Source organism: Thermobia domestica, chromosome 15 (assembly GCF_964235325.1).
Source record: "Thermobia domestica chromosome 15, izTheDome1.hap1.1, whole genome shotgun sequence".
In the NCBI taxonomy this organism is placed as follows: Eukaryota; Metazoa; Arthropoda; class Insecta; order Zygentoma; family Lepismatidae; genus Thermobia; species Thermobia domestica.
The window spans coordinates 53288581-53309388 of record NC_137468.1 but is presented as its reverse complement, the minus strand read 5'-3'; the positions used below and the strand labels follow the sequence as shown (position 1 = coordinate 53309388).

The window sequence follows — 20808 nt, the reverse complement described above, 5'->3', positions numbered from 1 at the left end:
ACCTTTCGTGAGGGTGTCGTGATTACGCAGACAATGCAAGGGTGGTTTAGCAAGTTTAAGGATGGTGACGAAAGACCCACCACGCGCCGGAAGACCGACACTTGTACAAAATGAAGATCTTCAGGTAGCAATTGAGGCGAACAGTGGATAGGCATGTGAGTAACTGGGGCTAACATTCATTGTGAGTGGAGAAACCATTCGGCAGCACCTCCATCAACTTGGGAAGCAATACAAGTTGGGTTTATGGGTCCCACATGATTTGACTCCGAGCCAGAAGGCTACGCGAGCAGACACCTGTGTTTCTTTGCTGTCTCGTCTGAGGAAGGAGCCGTTTCTGGACAGGATGTTGACATGTAATGAGTAGTGGGTAATGAGTAGAAGCTCCAAGGCGTTGTCAACATTGGTTAAAATCCCATGAACTGATTCCAAAACATCTGAAACCAGCAATGCAGTAGAAAGTCCTCCTGTGTGTTTGGTGATCTGCTCGCGACATCGAGCATTGGGAACTGGTACCGGCTGGTCAGAGCAGAACATCAATGCAACTGACTTCTGTCAGCAGTTGAGCCATGTTCAAGAAAACTCAAAACCCTGGAGCCAGCACTTCTCAATCGCTAAGGGGTTCACCGTTACGGGACAACGCTAAGCCCCACATGGCTAGAATGACCCAGGACACAATCTTACGCCTTGGATGGGAAACACTATTGCATCTGCCATACTCCGCGGACATTGCACCGTCCGATTATCACCTGTTGCAGTCCTTGGACACTCGCCTTAGAGGACTCCAGTTCAACTCCGCAGTAGAGGTGCAAAATGCACTTGTTCACGGCAAACCAAGTTCTAAGGCGAAGGAATCTATGCCCATCCCGAACGTTGGCAGAAGGTCGTTGATACTGATGGGTACTATTTTTGATCTTCCAGGTACGTCTTAGGTGACATATCGATGCTCTAAGGTGATAACGTCAAAAAGCGACAGAACTTTCTTCGTTACTTTTATACATGCTATATAAAACTATTGTATAAGTTCTACTATCTCGAGCTCGGGAAGTCGGAATGTCAAAATTCCTTCAGGTTATTGCCCATTTTGGTCTAGTTTACAAAATAGATAACAATCAAATTGGGTCCTTTTTGCTACCGTGATCACTTTATGTTCGAATATCTCGAGTTAGGAAATTCGGAATGTCAAAATTCCTTCAGATTCGTGTTCCTCGTAGTCTAGTTTACAAAATATATAAAAATCATTTGGGGTCCAGTTTGCTTCCATGGTCAATTTATGTTCGAATATCTCGAGTTCTAACATTCGAACTTTCAAAATTCCTTGATTCGTATTCCTCGTGGTCTAATTTACAAAATGTAAGAAAATCAGGTGGGGTCAAGTTTGCTTCCCTGCAGCCGGAAAGTACATTGAAAGTGTCATCAAAGAAATAAGTTAAAAAAAAAAAAAAAAAAGTGCGAAGGATCCCAGGTCAGTGTTTGTAACACAACTTCACATCAGTACTTACGGTTTAGAACCCGCACTTTTCTGATTTTAAAATATAGCAACCCTAATTTAGTTGTGACTTGTACAACCATCGAACTATCCCTTTCGTACAGTGCTGCAGCTATTACCATAATAGTCTTAATTACCATAATACCAAAAAGTTAAAACACACATATAAATCAATACAATTGTCTCGATTGATAGATACTTTCACAATTGTTAAAAGGTATAATTAAAAATAACAAACACTGTTTCTGCTTTGAAAAGGACAAACATGGTTTCGCTTATAAAACTGCAAACACGGTTTTGGGCTGCTTTCGCTTTCGAAAAGGTTTTGCGGTTTCCGTTTGGAAAGCCGCTTTTGCTGTTTCGGTTTCTAAAACCGTTTTTGCGGTTTTGGTTTTGAAAACCGCATTTGCTGTTTTCGGTTTTCAGAAAACCGGTTTTCACAAAAATCGAAAACCGCAAATGTCACAAAAATTCGACAGCACTAATATATATATAAACGAAAGTTATTTTGAAACATTTTTACTTTGAAGCAACAAAAGGAAAAAAGAAAGTGATGATGATTTAAGGAAAATCGAATTCGAGATTTCAACATATTTACGTGTTACATGGCCCATAGATACCGAAAAAATCAGTTTTAAAAATCTGTCCGTCTATCCGTCCACTCGTTCTGATGTACACTCACCTAGAGGCCATAACATTCAACGTATATCAACCAAATTTTAAACTTAAGTTTCTTTTATTTTCTTTTTTTAAAATGAAGATTAAAATAAAGCCAGTGGGGGTGTCGTTCGACAATATGAAACTAAAACTTCCAAACTATCCGAATTCAATGTTCAGACTTGAAGTAATGCGTCTGTATGTACTGGTTGTAATAGAGTAATGAGATCAAAGATAGTACTTGTTCCTGGAAGGCTGAATCCACATGACAGAGCATCTACTCTGTATCCCTTACTGTTTCTTTTCTATGACAATACCTAGTTGGCGAGGTTGAAATCAAAAATCTATATCAACCAGTTCCGGTTTAAATAGAAGGAAGACTAAGGGAGGAGATAGAACCTATTCTTTGGACGCTAAATCGATTGCAAAAGAGCTGCTGCTTGATATTTTATGATTTTTACTCTGCGGAAGTCAATATTTAAACTGGAATTATTAGTTTTGAATTACTTCTTGTGTATATCGAGTAACGTTGAAACCGGAAAATTTCTAATTTAACCACTTCCGGTTTGAATAGTTAAATGAGCAATGGAACATATTGTTGGAACGCTGAATCGATTGCAAAAAACAAATCTTAATAGAATTTACAGTTTCTGCTCTACGGAAATCATATTGAAAGCGAAAGTACTAGTAAATTTGAACCTCTTATGGTATTTGTAGGTTATTTTGAGTAGTCATGGCATGTTGTTTTTGACGCTGAGTTGTCTGCAAGAAAACGCTTTTCGCTATCTATTTCCATTTTTGTTTTAATGCAATGAACGTTGAAACTTGAAATGATTAATTTGAACCGTTTCTGGTTTGAATAGAGTGAACGGAGGAGATAGAACTTATCCTTGGCACGCTGAATCGATTGAAAGAAACTGCATCTTGTATCTCTGATACCTGTCGACAGACAAAATCGTCCTATAAGACTTCGACACTTACGCATAGCTTGGTTTGAAAGTGCAAAATTGCAATTTTGTTGAAAAATGGCTCCAGTTAATTTGTTTTATATTTCATAAATCAGTTTTCCGAAAACAGCCCCATCATGTAGTGTAAGTTATTTCTCTGGGAAAAATTGAGACGGAATTAGTTTATTCTTTAAGGGTTGGGTTTCCTTTTCTACGATTTTCGCAAAGTACTTAGGCGATTTTATTCATATTCATACTTAAATATTACAGATTGCCTGAATATGGCATAATTAATTTGTCCTAAAAAATAAATAAAGCTACCCCAAAACGATATGTCACATGGCCCCATTTTTATTTAAAATTTTGGGTCCAATCCAAGCGAGAAGGTGCTGAAAACATCAATGTAGGCCTGCGCTGTGCGAGTGCCACGCAAAACAACAAGAAGTGCAAGCCCCCTATAAAAAAAAAAAAAAAAAAAAGACCACACCATAACACCACCACCTCCGAATGTTACTGTTGCGATTACACGCACTGACAGATGACGTTCACCGGGCATTCGCCATAGCCACACCCTGCGATCGGATCGCCACATTGTGTACCGTGATTCGTCACTCCACACAACGTTTTTCCACTGTTCAATCGTCCAATGTTTATAATCTTTACGCCAAGCGAGGCGTCGTTTGGCATTTACCTGCATGATGTGTGGCTTATAAGCAGCCGCTCGACCATGGAATCCAAGTTTTCTCACCTCACGCCTAACTGTCATAGAACTTGGAGTGGATCCTAATGCAGTTTAGAATTCCTATGTGATGGTCTGGATAGATGTCTGCCTATTACACTTTCCAACCCTCTTCAACTGTCGGCGGTCTCTCAGTCAACAGACTAGGTCGGCCTGTACGCTTTTGTGCTGTACGTGCCCCTTCACGTTTTCTCTTCACTATCATCAGACACAGTGGACCTTAGGAGTGTGGAAATCTCGCGTACAGACTTCTGACGCAAGTGACACCCAATCACCTGACCACGTTCGAAGTCCGTGAGTTCCGCGGAGCACCCCATTCTGCTTTCTCACAATGTCTAATGACTACTGAGGTCGCTGATAATGAGTACCTGGCAGTAGGTGGCAGCACAATGCACCTATGAAAAACGTATTTTTGGGGGGTGTCCGGATACTTTTGATCACATATATATAATATTTGGTGATTTGTAAAATGCAACTCATGCGGTTTTATTATTTTATAAACAAGTGTCATTAACCCTTACATATGGCATTAAGCTTTTTCTTACGGAAAAAAAATTACACTGGATAGTGTACATTTTGGATAATTTCCGAAGGTTTCTTTCGATGAAGTTTTCCGAAAACGCCTTTTAATATTGCCCGTATTTCACAAGAAAATGTCTCATTAGTAACTGCAGCACAACATGATTCATTGTAATGAATTTTAATGAGAAAGTTTAGTGTGATGTTCCATACCTTTTACTTAATTCGTAGACGGGGGATAAGTCCATTCCTTATTCATTACTGGTTTTTATTCCATGTACTGGGATCATTGAGAAGCCTTAAAGAAATGTGCGTCATATTGCTTCAAAATCAAGTATAGTTTTAATGAAAAATATGTCGGATTTTTTTCCTTAAATCTAATATGGGGCAGGTTAATAGTAGCTACAGACTTTTACTCTAGATAGACTTTTAATACAAAGCAAAGGGGTAATTGGTAAGCTGAAAGAAATATTAATTATTTAAGGCAAATTCAACTAGTTTTCGTGAAAATTATTGATAATTTTTTTCTGATTTTTTTTAAAGAACTTTGTAATTTACTCGTTTATACTGGAAAATTGTAATTCAGTAGTCTTAAATTTAAATATTGGTTTAAATGGCCTCGGAATAAGAGTAAACTCCAGTCAAACAAAAGGAAGGGAAAGTTGACACGTTCATTCTGACTGGAGCTCTATCGTTCATCAAGTGTATTCTCTGATACGCAGCAACTTTGTCATCAAAGAAATTTGCGGAAACTTTCTTGATGTTTCTAATATTCGTACGTAGTAGAAATAGTCAATTTGCATCAGACTTTGAGTCCACTATCCTCAGTGGGGCTAGTGTGTAATTTTGAGCTCCTTTTAGTTTGTCGCTCGTTTGGGGGAAGGGGGTCACGGTGGCTGAGTGTTAGAGCGCTTCGAGGTTCGATCTTCGGCCACGCGAGTTTCTGGAGGGCAGCATTTTCACGGAGTGGTTTCTTTCCACGTTCTCATACACGGAATTATTTTCATAATTATTCTTGTTCGTTAACCATCCTGTTCCTTTAGCCTAAAGGGTATAACTGTAGATTTAAACCAGAAATTTAGGAGGGCGGGCGCGGTGGCTCAGTGGTAGATGGTACACGTCCGGTGATTTGGGTCTCTGGTTTGATTCCAGCTCCCGCTGTGTGGACTTTGTGGTGAACAAACACCGTGCTCGTTGGTTTTCTCGGTGTTCCCAGTTTCCTCCCACTTTTTCATTCCATCATTTCACTCATCTCTCATCATCACCGTCTCCTGTAGCCTAACCGGCATAAGCGTAGGACGTAAAACTTAGATTTCATTTTTTTAAAACCAGAAATTTAATTGCATTCTAAAATGAAGTTAAGTTCTCAACTGGAACTAATATCCTTTTTATCCGAAATCACACTCACTCAACTTCATACATCATTATTCTTACTCGACTTCACACGCCCGTCGCCAGTCCGACTTCAGGCTCACATTGTCATTTGGATACGACGTTCACTACATCATTTCATCGTCATGTTCACTATTTTAGGCTAATACATCAATCCAACAATATTTTTTCTTCAATATCAAGCGTACTTGGCCTCATGCTCTCATGTCAGTTCGAACTTCTTGTCTCCAAGTTACTTTCCATACTTTCTATGCAGAGAACAGCTGAGACGAAAAAGGAACGTTACCTTCTACGGACTAACTTACCCTTCTGACAGTAATTAGAATTTTGCGAACCACTGTACAGTAATACCTTCCTTAGTTCTACACAATATTTGATACATATATATTTCTTTATTGCATTGCGTGCTTCTCACGATGTGTCTTTGTTTTGTGGCTATGGGCCTGCTCGTATTTTTTAATTCTTGTTTTAGTCTAGAGATAAAATGTTTGTAATGCTTACACGTGGTATTTTAAGAGAGATGCCTCCTTAAATGAGAAATAGACTTTCTTTTGCCTTAAACGAATATGCACAAAGTCACTAGAAATTTTCGATTCTCCTACATTTTTTGTGCAGTGCGTTTTGCGTCCTACCGTTGATTATTGATAAATTTCTCAGCAGGGAAGCTGCATAGAATGCGATTTACAGTTGAGGTATCTGGACCACAGTGGAGCGTTCGATGCTCTTCCAACCGAGAGTCGCACCGGGATCTCGTGCAGTAAAGTCACACACACTAACCAGTTAGCTAAGGTGGTAGGTTTTAAGCATACTTAATCAAAAGGATGCTCCATTTATTGTTTGTTGAGGTCTTAAAAATTTTATTTATGCAGTCACTAGCAAATATATATAACCTCCCTCAATATTTCTCTCTATACATAAAAGTAGTAGTTACCAGGAGTGATTGCTCAACGCCGAGCTCAAACTGCTCAAAGGATTTCTGGAAAATTGGACGAGGTAAGGGAGGAAAATAGGGATGGTCATTGTCATATTAAATTGTCTTTTTGCCAGCTCATTGACTGTTCAGCTGTACTGGCCTTGTATTCTTCCTTAGCTACTTCGGATGGGTAAAATGCTCAGACAGGTCCGCATGTAGAGATTTGGAATACCGGTATATAAGATTAAATTTGGGACGAGTGACACAGTTTTGTAAATTACTCATTTAAACACCGTGAATGACAAATTTATTGCGTATAACTCGCCTTGTTGAATGACTATGGCCTTGGAGATCACTGTTACTATTTATCAGGGTGTCTATCGGTCACGAAAGTCATGAAAAAGTCACGAAATCAAAAGACGGGCATGAAAGTAAAGAAAGTGTCATGAAATTTAGCTTTTGGGTCACGATTTTTTTTTTTTTTTTTTTTATCTGTACAAAATTTGTAAGTATAAACTGAAAAAGTTTGTTCGTTGAAACGTCAAAATTCACCACCAAAAATAATGTCTATGGTCAGCTTTAGATGCTACCAAATCGAAAGCAAAGCACGCTTCTACTGCATGCATGAAAATTCAGCCCAATTCGCACCGACATTCGCTCTTGAGAATGTGACTAAAATATATGGTTTGGGAAAGAAAAGATCACGAAAAAGTCACGAAATTTCAGTTTGGAATTTTAGTATACACCCTGTTTATGCTTATATCTCGTTGTTTTCATTGTGCTTTGTTCTTCTCTGAACATATTGGATACAGCACCAAACCATGTTCATTCATGGAATTAGAAATTTTAATAATTATTTTGGTAACTGAAAAAAATCAGTGTACTTAAATTACGCTTGTATGTTAAAAGAGTTCCTGATCTTGGTCTTATTCTTATATACTGTAATTAAGAATGGATTACTATCGTTACTGTGTTGCTGTAATTGTGTAATGTAGGATTAATCTTGAATTTAATAGTCGTACAGAATGCGAGAATTGCCTTGACGAAACTACTGCCTATCGTTAGGCATTCATCGAATTGGAAAGAAGTTAGTACCGGTATGTCCGTATTACACAGACTTGTCACATGTAGCATATAAGCATTTGTTACCTAACCTTACCTCAAATACTGTTCAGAAGTTTTATTAAGACATTGACACAAAATAGAGATATTTTAATACCCTAATAACAGTGTTACATGGATGCATTATGAACCAAAATTACAAGTAATTATTCAAAATACCCACCATTAGCATGCACACAGTCTTTGTGGTCCTCATCAGTTGCATCACGCAACACACCAACTGGAAAATCTGCAGCTGCTTTCCAAAGAGGACGCTTTAAACTTTCAATATTGGAATCTCTGTTTTTTGCAAGCCTTTGGATGTCTTGGGATACATTTTATCTTGTTATAGGAGGTGGGCTTAAAATACACAGAGAAACACTTTACAGTAATCAGAAGGAGCAAAACATGTGATAGTACAAAATATGGAGCAAATACGCTAATTTTATAGGCAGAATTGCACTTGGAATTCATCCCCCCTTATTTTAAAGCATATTTACAAAGAGTGTTTTGTTTAATAGTGTGTTTTGTTCGTATTTTTTTGTGCTTTTTGTAAACTATTTTGTAATAGCGAAGTAACAATAAAGTTGTATTTTCATTTTCAGGTGACATGCCTAGTAGTAAAGATGAAGATAAAAGTGGCAGGTCATCCGTTGAACGTAGAAGAGCCAGTATCACAAGTGCTTCCAAATCAGAGTCATCTGGTGGAGGGAGTGACATAGAAGAAAAGCAAAGTGAAAGTATGGAACCAGTGAAATCGGAAAAGAAACATAAGCACAAGAAAAAGGGGAAGAAGTCGAAAAAGAAAAAGCATTCCAAAGAACGTCATGCCAGTGGAAGTAATAGTAATAGTAATAACAATAGTAATAATAACAGCAACACTAACGTGTCAGTGAGTGTTCCTCTTAAACCTTTAGTTGAATATTCCGACGTTAGTTCCGAAGATTTATCAGGACCAGAAGCAGGTGAAATTCAAAGTGAAGAAAGTGTTAGATTCAGTTTAAGTGAAGGGGAGTTATCGCCTCCAAGACGACGACATCATCGATCTAGAAATAGTCGGACTTCGGAAAGTGAGAAACATAGAGGTGATAGTAGGTATCGAGAGAGGGAGGCATCCCCTCAGTCATCTGTGAGAAGTGAACGACATAAAGACAAACGAGTTAAGTCTCCTGGCGCTGTTAAAAGTGATAAAGTTAGATCTCCGGTCGATAGTGGTTCTCCGTCGAGAAATGGTAAATATCGGGACAAAAGGTCACCGGCTGCTAAGAGTGACAATTGTGGTTCTTCACCTGACGATCCCAAAGCTGACAAACAGAGCGGCGACGATGTTGTTGCTTCTTCGTCTGTAAGTGATAGTATACGAGATGCGGCACCTATGTCTCCGATGTCACTGTTGAAAACGCGTACTAGGGAAAATGTCTCTCCGTCGTCTGCGTTGAAGGAGTACAAACGAATGAAGGATGATATGCATTCAGACGGTCGAGAGAGGAGACGAGAGAAGAAAGAAAAGAAACATAAACGGGATAAAGAACGAAAGAAGAGATCAGGAACGCCGAGTAAAAAACGTAAAAAGAAAAGTCGTCATAGATCTAGGAGCTACAGCCCTCTAGATGGTGACATGTTAGCAGGGAATAGTCCAATATCATCGGGTGACGAAATGCTTTGGAAGAGGGACTCTAGTCACGAGCATTCTGTACATAGAAGGAACAATATGGGTGGACCAAGTCCGTTATCTCGCGGCCCATCAGATCCGTATTTATCTCCAAAGGACACTCCTGTGAAACGTTTAACTGTACATAGTCCAAAACGAAATTACGCTTCTCCTTTGCCAAGGACTTCACCTCTCCCACGGGGATTGTCCCCTGTGTCACCACACACACCTCCTCTTCCTCCAAAAGCCTACGAAAAACTTGCAGCTCATCACCATCATCATCATCGTTCCTCAGGTCTGCGGGGCAGACGATCTCGTAGTTGTGACCGAGCTCCTAGTGTTGATTCCAGATCATTTAGAAGCATCAGTCCAGTCACTCCTCCACGCAAAAAACGAAAATTAGAATCCAGGGACCGAGAGGCGCGACATCGACGAGACGCTAAGCGTAGGAGAAGCAGAAGTAGAACGAGGTCGCCGCCATTCAGGTATGTATTTTATTTTCAGGTAATCCTAATTGAACTTGTTTTACAATATTCTGATTAGTGTAAAATATTTTTAAGGTAATACAGTATCCGTTTGTTATAGTAATTCTTATATGTTGATGTTGACTGAACTTTTGATAGCTTTACTATCCTAAGATATTGCTGTATATATTGTCCTCCCATCTTCTCGGCCCACCCACATGTTTTTTATATACCGAAAAATTGTCCGTCTGACACGATATACACCCACGTGTTATTTTCCATGTGGACGACGAACCCTATCTATTTTTGACGTCTTGATCAAATCATCCGCACTACATCTGACATCTTATTCTTAAGTAAGCTCCGAGAATCATTGTAAACAGTACTTACTGTAGTAACGACTGTTTGTAGGATTATACATCTTTCGACAACCACTGTGCTGTTTTAATCAGTTTTGAGAAAATATTTACCTAATAAGAAAACCTGTGGATGGTAGATACAACAGACGTAATAATCCTGTAAATAACATTTCTTTTCTCAGGTTAGCAATCTTTTGGTTTCACGCAGCTTTCTACTCTTCCCTGTCCTGAGCTAGTCTTTTCATGTCCCTGTACTTTTGCTTTATGTTTTTGTATTATTTGAATTGTACATTTCAACCACCTTCTTTAAATATTCTTCTTCTGTCATTCTCCCTGTAAGTCCGACTTAGTTCCGAAGAGAGAAACATAGAGGTATCAAGATAGGGAGACATCCCCTCGGTCGTCAATGAGAAGTAAACGATATAAAGGTAAACGAGATATGTCTGATTGATATTGAAAAAAAAAAAAAAAAAAGAAAAAGAAAAAAAAGAACTGATTGCGAGATATTGAAAAAAGGAAAAAAAATCTCTCTCTACCTCATATGTCCAATCATCCTGTGTCTTTGTCACCTTATCCACCCATCTGATTTTCAGTATTGTTTTATTACACCACATTTCGAAGACTTCCAGTGTTCAGTTTTCCATTTCTTGCTCGTTTTCGTGCCGATCTATACAATGTTACACTCCACACATATGCTTTTATCAGCCTTTTCTTCAGTTGTGTCGGTATTTTCGGTTAGAAGCTTTTTTCAAATCCATTCTCAGCAGAGCTGTTCTTGATTTTACACCTAGTTTATACCTCTACCATCTGATGATCTATTTTGATCATATATATTATTTTCTAGTGCATCTCTTTTATTTTGTCCTTTATATCTTCATGTTGAATTCACTGCTAACCAGTTGTTTCTCTCCATTCAGACCTGCTTTTGATTTTTTTTTTTTTTTTTTTTTGTCTGTAAACATCACGATCGTCCGCAAACCTAAGCGTGTGTGTTTTCTGTCCATGAACAGTTATTCATAGGACGTGAATGCCCTTCTTTCTCAAGTAGAGATTAAACAGAATTAGTGACAATGAACATCCTTGCCTGACTCATGTCTCTGTTATATATTATTCTTCGTTTCGTACAGTTTTATTATTATTATTATTATTATTGTAATTATCACTGATTCCTTCATTTTTATTACCTAACATTTTGTTCCATTTTACATTATCAAACGTTTTTATCAAGTTCTTAAATGCTGCGTAAGTTGCTTTTCTCACTCGATTTTTTTTTCTATCTATTGTGTTAATGTAAGTGCTGCTTTTGCGTTCTGTACATGTAACAGAGGACGTATGTAAGATTTTTCCATTCATTTATCAATCTTACATCAAGAAGTTTAGATTAAACAATTATTGTTATATTCGAAAGCTCGTAAATGAAATATCTACAGGAATTGCTGAAACTTACAAGTATTTTTCAGCAGTTCCTGTGCATGCATAATCATTGTTCGACAGCGAAGTTGTTTGTATGCAGTGAGTACGGTAAGAGTAGATTAATGCAAAGAGGAGGGAATACTTTATTATTGCAGTAGTTTAAAGAAACTGGTATAAAAGCAAGGATGTGATTAGTACTGGGTGGGTGCAGTTGAAATGTCCGATTTTACGTCTGAGGGGAAATATGCTCTGTAACGAAAGGAGTGGATGAATCGATCATCCTTACGCCAGGAACTCCGTACATGTTCAGGTAATATATTACTGTGCGCAGTCAGGAAGTAGTGTGTGGTTGAAGGTCATCATGGAGAATACAGAGTCGCTAGGTTTTGCTTCCTGAGTTCAAACTGGCTTGAACAATATTAAGATGGATCTCGCAGAGATTGGAATACAAAGTAGAAACTGGATGCAGTTGGCTAATGATAGAAATCAGTGGAGGGTTATTGTAAACGCGGCATTGAACCTCCGGGTTCCATAGGCTATAGAGTTAGTAAGTTAGTTAGTTCAAACTGGGATTTTTTTTCAGCACATTCAGGGCGAAAGACATTAATAGTTCCTTTGGGCCAGGAGGCGTGAATGAATGTGCTGTATACACCGTTGGTTTGTGAAGTTTCGTGTCGGTGAGACAACACAGAAAACAGCCCCACAGCTACCGATCAACGGCATGTGCTGATGACCTCAATAGGAACACCATTGAAACGAACTCTCGGGAAACTTTGTCGGGAAGGAGTTAGGCATACACCATACGGCTGTTGTTTGTCGACTGCGGAATTGATAAGGTGAAAAATTTGAACTGATTGGATACTTCATGAGTTGACAAGTAATTCTATGGTCTATTGAACCCGGAGGTTCAATGCCGCGTTCACGAAAGCTCTCCACTGATTTCTATCCTTAGCCAACTGGATCCAATTTCTACTTTGTATTCCTATCTCTGTGAGATCCATCTTAATATTGTCCTCCCATCTGCGCCTAGGTCTTCCTAATGGTCGTTTTCCGATTGGTCTTCCAGTAAGACTTTGGAAGCGTTCCTACTTTCTTCATCCTGCCTGCATGACCTGCTCACCTGAGCCTCCTAGACCCTAACAGTGTTTGGTAAACCGTATAAATTATGTAGTTCCTCGTTATAAAGTTTGCGCCATTCCTCATTCCCGTTCCTGGTGGATCCGAATATTCGTATCAAGATCTTGTTCTCAGATACTTTCAGTATATGTTCTCTCAGCATAAGCGACCATGTTTCGCAACCATACAGAACAACAGGCATGATTATAATTTTATATATTTTAAGCTTCAAATTCGTCAACAGAACTTGCGACAAGAGATTTTGAACTGAATAATAATAATAATTCCTTACTTTTAGTTGCCATTTAATTTCTTCGTGAATATGGTTTTCGTCTGTTAATATTTATCCTAGATATTTGAAAGTATCCACCTTATCGAAAGTATTATTCGATATTTTAACGCATCCATAGTTTGCCGTATTACGATTCCGACAAACTTCCATGTATTTAGTTGACACTTACCTTGAAGAGTCGCCATCTGGAGCACTGAGCAGGTTTCTGAGTAACCGGGAAGGATTAGTCACTTCCGATGAAAATTGGACAACAATCGTATAAATCTGCTACAGCAACCTTTAAACGGCCAGGACAGTGATTTGATCATGATTAGCATGCAGAACTGTTTCGAAAACCCGCAGAAGTTAGTATTCGTATTTTGGTCTGGTGGGAGTGATCCATCATCTCTTCCCGTCAGAGACTACATCACCACTGCAGATCATTGCAGTACTAAACTCCATGAAATGTATCACGTATCCTTCTGTCGCATGACCGTGCATGTCCACATTTTGCTGCAAGTATGATGCAGTCTCAGCAAGTTGCAGTGTAGAACTCTTCCTCACTCATGTTCTTCCGATACCTCTTCTGCCAGAAAAGAAACTCTGACCCTGCGGTTTAACGACAGTTGATGGCTTTCCTATCGCACTCCAGACTCTTTCGTCACTCAATTTAGTTATTGGCTGAGCAATGACAAAAGTGTGTGGCTGCCAACCGGAGACTACTTTGACTCAGTTTTTGGTCTTTAAAAGTTACACACACTTACTAACATTTCAGTCACACCAACTCAATATTTATTATCACGGTGGTAACGCTGATACGTTTGCTTTGGTATGTGTAAATAAAAGAAAAAAGAAGTGTTGGAAAACCAGCAATTCCCTTCCTCCATGAATAATCTATTGGTCACTTTTCTACCCCAATATCAGTAGTTACTTTAAAATAGTGTATATTTTAGGAATGAAGGCACACGTATTTCGCAATATTTTGTAATCGCACAGTGTTTGCAGTTAAAATTTTACTTTTTTACGAAAAAAGGAAGAGAAATTGCGAAGTTTAGAATGCATTCTTTGAGTTTTTGGTACTATAAATTTTAAAAGTAAATAACTATCAACAGTTCTATCCAAAATTTTTCCTTTTTGTAGGAATATGTTTGAAGTGTTCCTTTCTCATACAGTTGTAGATTAATCAAGTCGGAAAATCGAATGTCTCGCAGACAAATGTGAGATGTCTACGAGTATATTTTATTAAAATTGATATTTCTAGCCGAGTTGTTCCGGGCTTGATTACGATATTGTGTATCTGATATCTGTGAATTACTTCCATTTTTAATTGTAGCTATTTTGAGGAACGATGCTTAAAAGTGCACAATCTGTTGTGAAGAAGAAAAATATAGAATATATATGTTCAGATATATAGATTTTAAATAATGATAGTTACAGTTTCGTGTTGCTATGACAACAGAAAGTTTTTCATGGAGATTTGAGAATAAAAGCAAGTTGTGCTGCGTATAATTTTAGTGTGTGATAATAGATGGTTTTTGCAACATATATATAAAAACTAAATGTGCTAATGGGGGTGTTATTTATTTTAATCTTCGAACTGGGTAATATAAAATATAACGAAAATCTCGTTATATGATTGCCGGTGGAGGAATACACATCCATCATTTATTATGGTTGACACACCATTTGTGACGGAATTAAAAAAACTTTAATTAAGAGCTCGAGTACTCAAGATCTGCATTATGGCAGTCAGGGAGCTTAATATGCTATCACGGACCATGCAGTTGAAAGTTTGTCCCCTGAATGGCCATAGATTAGTCTCTTTCAACAGGCTACAATTGTTTATTGTAGTTTATCTGTATCATAATTTGCACAAATATTGGAATTTTATCTTATTTCCTTGGTGCCTAGTCTTTTTTTTTTCCAAGCATAGTTAATATAGTTGTAATTCAGGTAAGATAATCCTGTTATCCAATTATAAGAAGGTAAAATGAACTGTGATAACGAGCACTGACTTCTTTGAACTCTGACAGATTTATATTATTGCCTGCGAAAGGATGTTTCATAAGAAATTTTGTATGATATTGTACTTAGATAAAATGTTTGTTTATTGTACAGTTAGTATTTCTTGAAACTATTTTACGGTAATTAAAATTATTTGTAATCCAGGTTTCCAGCGTCACCTTCCACTTGCATTTCTAAATTTTTTGGGTTTAGTTAAGTGTTATTAGAATTAAGCATAACACAGTAATGTACAACCGAAACAGGAGAGGAATACAAGTTTTTATTGTAATTATAAGGCTTAGCTGTGGAATTCTCGTATACAGAAGATGGAAGCAGGTCGGGATATTGTATACGTATGACAACAAATACTCTGTCTGTGCCTAATATGCAGGGATGTAAAATATAAATAACACAGTATCGGTTGCTTCTACCTACTATCTGAAGCAGGTAGGAATACCTTAAACTCCTTCTATCTCCACCAACCTACAACGTAGGATTTTTATAGCAAAACATGCGAAAGGTGATTCAATTAAAACTGAAACTGTTTACCTTTAGAGTACTCATTTATTCAGTTATCTTTTATAGTAGAGTTTAATAGGATGTTGTGATGTGTAATATTAAGTAAAATTGTTAACTCACATTTCATAGAACTGTTTAGTGAATTGGTCAACGTTAGAATATCAGAGTTGGATTATTACATACCTCGATGACCGGGATTCGAACTTCTGGCTATGAAGTTCGTCTTCTGACTTCCTCACAGTGGATGGATGTCCACTGGAACGTAGTTAACAGCTGACTCTCAATAGTGGCTCTATCGAGAATAATACTTGGAGACTATTCCAATACTGCTCATGGAGACTCCTACACGACTCCCTGAGACTGATTCTTCACGACTCCTCCAAGACTGATCTTCGGAAACTGATCCTAACAACTGATCGAGACTGCTCCTAGAGACTGATCCCAATTCCGTCAAACATTAACTTTTTATCATCGTGTTCGTGATGACGAATTTTGTTATTCTTTGATTACAAATTCTGAAGTTTTCCATCTCTGAGCCGAAATTGTGCTGATTCACAATTTCTGCATTTTCTCTCATTGACCAAATTCTCTAGACAGCTTATGCCTGCGAAATTCACACTTTTACCTAATTTTGATATTGTGTCTGTGTTGACAAATTTCTACAACGTTTTACATTCATTTGTTTCGTATTTGTTTTTGTTATTCTTATGACACTGCAGACTCGTGTCTATTCCTCGAAGAAACAACAAGCATCAGCAATGCGTAATACGATGATATAACATGTCTACAACCTAATTACAACAATTTAAAATAATAAACAAACATATTACTATTTCCTTCTGAAACCAATTAATGAGATTGAATAAATTTAGATCTTAAAATCTTCCATAATTTCGGCGTACCGTGACACGTAGCATTAAATTGTCTAGTTTTTCTTAAGTATAGTGTTGTTGCCTTTTATCTCTGATTTTGCAAATAATAACGAAGTCAGTCCGTTTTTTGATTGTGTGCCTATCTCTGGCTATGGATTGCACGTAGCCGAACCATTTCAGGGACCAAAGAGGGAGTTGGAAAGGACTAAGTTCCAACTCTGAATGATGGAGCACTTCCCAGCCAAATCGAGTTGTTTGAGCTATTGTTAAGCAACATGGAATCGAGCATTGTCATGTAGCAGACTTAACGTTTGAAATATTACGATGAAATTTTATTAGTGTATTAGAGTAGGTGATTGCAGTTACATTGGTCTCAGGTGGACGGACTTCCACCAGGAGAACGTTTTGTGTTGCCGTAATACTATCAATGACACGGCTTTCAGAGCAGAGGAGCTATTAAATTCCTTGGGAGGTGGGAAGTAGGAAAGGTGCGTATATCATTTTGTATTGCTATGTTTGGAGTGAAGAACTGATCGTATGCCATGGTAACAGCATTCTTTACCTTTCTTGTCCCTCTCACTGGCTCTACGAAAATGTAATTTGTTATTCACAGTGTCGTATCGTGTACTATACGAAGTGTTGAATTGTTATGTAGTTTGTGTTGCAACAATTATAGGTGACCGAAACGAGTCTTGTCGGTAAGGGTTGCTTCACTTCCTTCAATGAATTGCATTGTCTGTCGATGCTGTTGGGGACCATGCATTCAACGCTATACACGTTCACATTTCTTTGTCAGTGTTTTCCTGTAACCTGAAAATTCTGATACCTATATCTGCATCTTTGTAGACAATATAATGCACTACCGTAAAATGGGGCAACTTTGGACACTTTGAATATTTGTACATAAATTGCATCACTAGATTAAGTGATACAACAAACCTTTTGTCTTGAAAGTTTCAATTTGATGATACAGAATCCATTTATAAGACAATATGACAAACACTTAATAAAAGTAATGGAGAAACAAACAAATTGTCTGTCCAAAGTTAAAACGGGATAAGTTTGGACATTATTAATTTTCAGTAACTTAACCAAATACTTGGTAATAACTTATTTGACTAAAGTTGGCTATAGAAATGATAATTCGCAGCTGTGAAGTTGTATTTGCAGCTGTGTTCGTGCTAATCACTTTTGGAGCTTGAACAGGAATTATTTATTTCATCCATTGACACTTCAGACTTTGTCATTTTTCAGAAATAAATACCTCTTCCTTCATAGAATACGTGTTACTAATTTGGCGCGGGAGAATTGTATTTGATTCTCGATGGTAGATACCACGTTAAATTGTAGATTCATGTCTTATATAGCCTCGGAATTAAAAAAGAGCCGTTCAAACAGATGTATTGCTAATTTGTGGATGAAAACATTATTTGGGTGTGTATCAATCAAGACAGATTGAGATTTGAAAAACTGTAAGAAAAGAAATTATAGTGTTGGTTAGAAGTTTCACCATTAAAGTTACCTCAAAGATGTTCAACGCGAGAGAATGGAATTTCTTTTTTTAATAAAGACGTGAAAGCATAGACCTGATATATAATTCCATTGAAATAAATAATGTATAATATATGCAGCTCTTGACTGAGAACATGAAATAATGTATAAAATATTGTAAACGTAAGTCGCTTGAAGAGCAATAAACTGAAATATGGAATTCACCTTGCTCTCATATGTTATATAATTAAGCAAACATGTTAAACTTCGAGTTTTAGGTGGCAGCTGTTAGCCTTATCAAGATAAGAAAGGTTTTTGTGAGGATAGGATTTAGCATTGTCGGTATAGGCAAAGAAAGGTTTTAGTGGGAATAGGATGTACAGGAAGGTAAGAAAAGGTTACCGGTATTGTAGGGACAGAATTAAACATTGTTAGGATAAACATGTACCAATGTCACGTGAACAACACGTGAAGGAGTTTGGTTTATATGGCCTGAATTTATGGTGAGTAGATTTCAACCACTTCCGGTTTAATAAGATTAGAATGGATATTAAATATATTCTTGGGACTGTTAATTGATTAGAGGAAACAACTCGTTATATATTAGTTTTTATTCTGTGGCGATCAACGTTTAAACCGGAAGTTTTTTTGTGTAGAAAGGATTTCTGCCACTTCCGGTTTTGGTAGAGAGATTATAGTAAAGATAGAATATGTTATCGGGACACTCAATTAATGGCAGAAAACCGCCTCTTACAATCTACCGTTTTCACTCTTTAACAAACGTGAACTTTCTTGCATACTATCAGTATCAAAAGTACCCTGCAAAATCATTATTAAATTATGTTCTTACAAGAAGACAGTTATAGATATGCGACAATCATTTTGGACATGAGTGTACCTCATTGAAAGGTATCACCCGTATTCCACTTGCCTCCTCAGTCTCCCTGTAGAATGCGAGGGACGATCGTGAGGTATGTGATGAGGCCTTGTCCATGTGAATGCGCACCAGATTGGCGTCATTTCCGTACATTGTTGGAAGCTCATGCTCGTAGATCGGCCGCATGATCTGCTCCTGAAAATACTGCAAATTTATTTTGCAGTTCTTTGCCGCCCAACGTATCTTCAGTTTACCTCGGTAACAGTAGCCACTAACGACCATGAACCCTTTTGGGAAGGATTCTTTACAGACACGGACCCACCTTCTGAAGTTCTTGGCGCCTTTCTCTCGGTACATGATGGCTCTCGTTTGCCGCAGTCGGAAAGGTAAATCCATGCTTCATCGAGCGTTACGACGTACATCCACCTTTGTTTTGCCAGATGCCGTTCATACAGCTTCTGGGCGTTACACTTTCGTTCCTGTTGGTGGGCATCCGTGAGAAGATGGCCGCGAATTTTCATGACTTTTTCCAGCTTGAGTTGATGGTGTAACGTTCGGCTCTCAGTCCCCAAAGACACGTCAAGACTATTAGCCATACACCTTTTTGTTGGCTGATTTTCGTGCATTGCTATTTTGCGAAGTTTCCTCTGCATGGTGGAGGTGGCCTTTGTGCATTCCCGCTTCCTAGGCAACTTCGTTGGTAATCCAAATGGTGGAGTTTACTTGCTCTTGCGCTTTTTAATAACATTTTTTATTCCACTTAAACTTATGTTGCAACCATTCTTCTTGCACTGTTTTCTAATGACAGAAACACTTAAGTGGGTGTCATAAAGAGCAAGAACATAGGCTTCCCAAAACCGGCTTAGTTTGGGCGGCATTTTGGTCACAGAACGGAAACCCACACACTTGGAAACAGATTTAACACAACACTCACAACAATGGTCCTGGTTTGTGGGTTATTGTCGTCCGCGCGGAAAAACAACTTCGTTCCCAGGAAGCCACCGCACAACACTGCAGGACGCCACGAACCAAGTCGGGTGAGTCCATTCTGCCCTGGAGGGGGAAGGAACGAAATCGACCAAACGTAGACTGAACAACCTCTGCTATCGACAAGATGAATGTACTTTGGCGCGTTTGAGTTAATTTTGAGATTAACGTCCCGTTCAGCAGGGAGACTATATGAGACGTGGACCTACTGATTAACGTGGAATCCGAACCACATGAGCTCCCGCCGGAAGTCGAACCCAGGGCCTCGCGTATTGATCACTGTATTGTGTGTGTGTGGTGACAACCGTCCATATAGTGTGTCTGGGTTTTCTCGGGGTTCGCCTGTTTCCTCCCACTTTTTTTCACCATTTCATTCATTACTCATCATCACCGTCTCCTTTAGCCTAACCGGCATAACCGTGGAACGTAAAACTCAAATATTTCATTTCATTTCATTCCGTTCATATAGTGAAGATTGTTTCGGCACGTTCTTAATAGAATGTTGAGGTCTGTCAGTCTTTCCTGTTAATCTTGTGCGTGTGTTTTATTATTATTATTTTAGTCGCTTTTCTTTATATATACACACAGCGTCTCCTGAAGAAAGCAAGGCAGATAGAAACATGAAATCTTTTGTATCCTTCAAGGGACATAAAATACAACATTATGCTGATATGGAGAACCCTCCATGAGGTGTGGTGAAGGGGGTACTGGGGTAGCTATAAAATTTTAAATAACAATCCCCATCGTATAGTACCTCGTTTGAAAGCTAATGATGTGTAGAAAGCAGTTCTGAAAACTGCTTGTCACTATCGTGGCGGCCATCCGTAAGTACGGTCGAAGTACTCGTAGTTACCCGTCGTAACCCCCTTAGGGCCGCTTCATGGGGGATTTTCCTTATTAGCATAATGTTGTCTTTTGAGTCCCTTCACGGTTACAAAAGGTTTCATGCTTCTATCTGCCTTGGTTTCTTCAGGAGATGGGCCTTAGTGTTATGCGTGGAACGTACTTCGACCCTACTTTACGGATGGCC

General features: G+C 38.4%; 1 protein-coding gene across 6 annotated transcripts in view; it reads left to right on the top strand.

Annotated features, from left to right (window-relative positions):
- Cdk12 (Cyclin-dependent kinase 12) overlaps nt 1-20808 on the top strand; it is a 119541-nt gene that overhangs the window by 16348 nt on the left and 82385 nt on the right. For all 6 annotated transcript variants that reach the window (XR_014128427.1, XM_081739696.1, XM_081739695.1 and 3 more), the window contains exon 2: nt 8360-9890. Coding sequence is in view for 5 of the 6 variants with exons in the window: in XM_081739696.1 (XP_081595822.1) it covers nt 8365-9890 (1526 nt within the window). In the remaining variant the exon portion in view is untranslated. The remainder of the gene's footprint in view (nt 1-8359; nt 9891-20808) is intronic.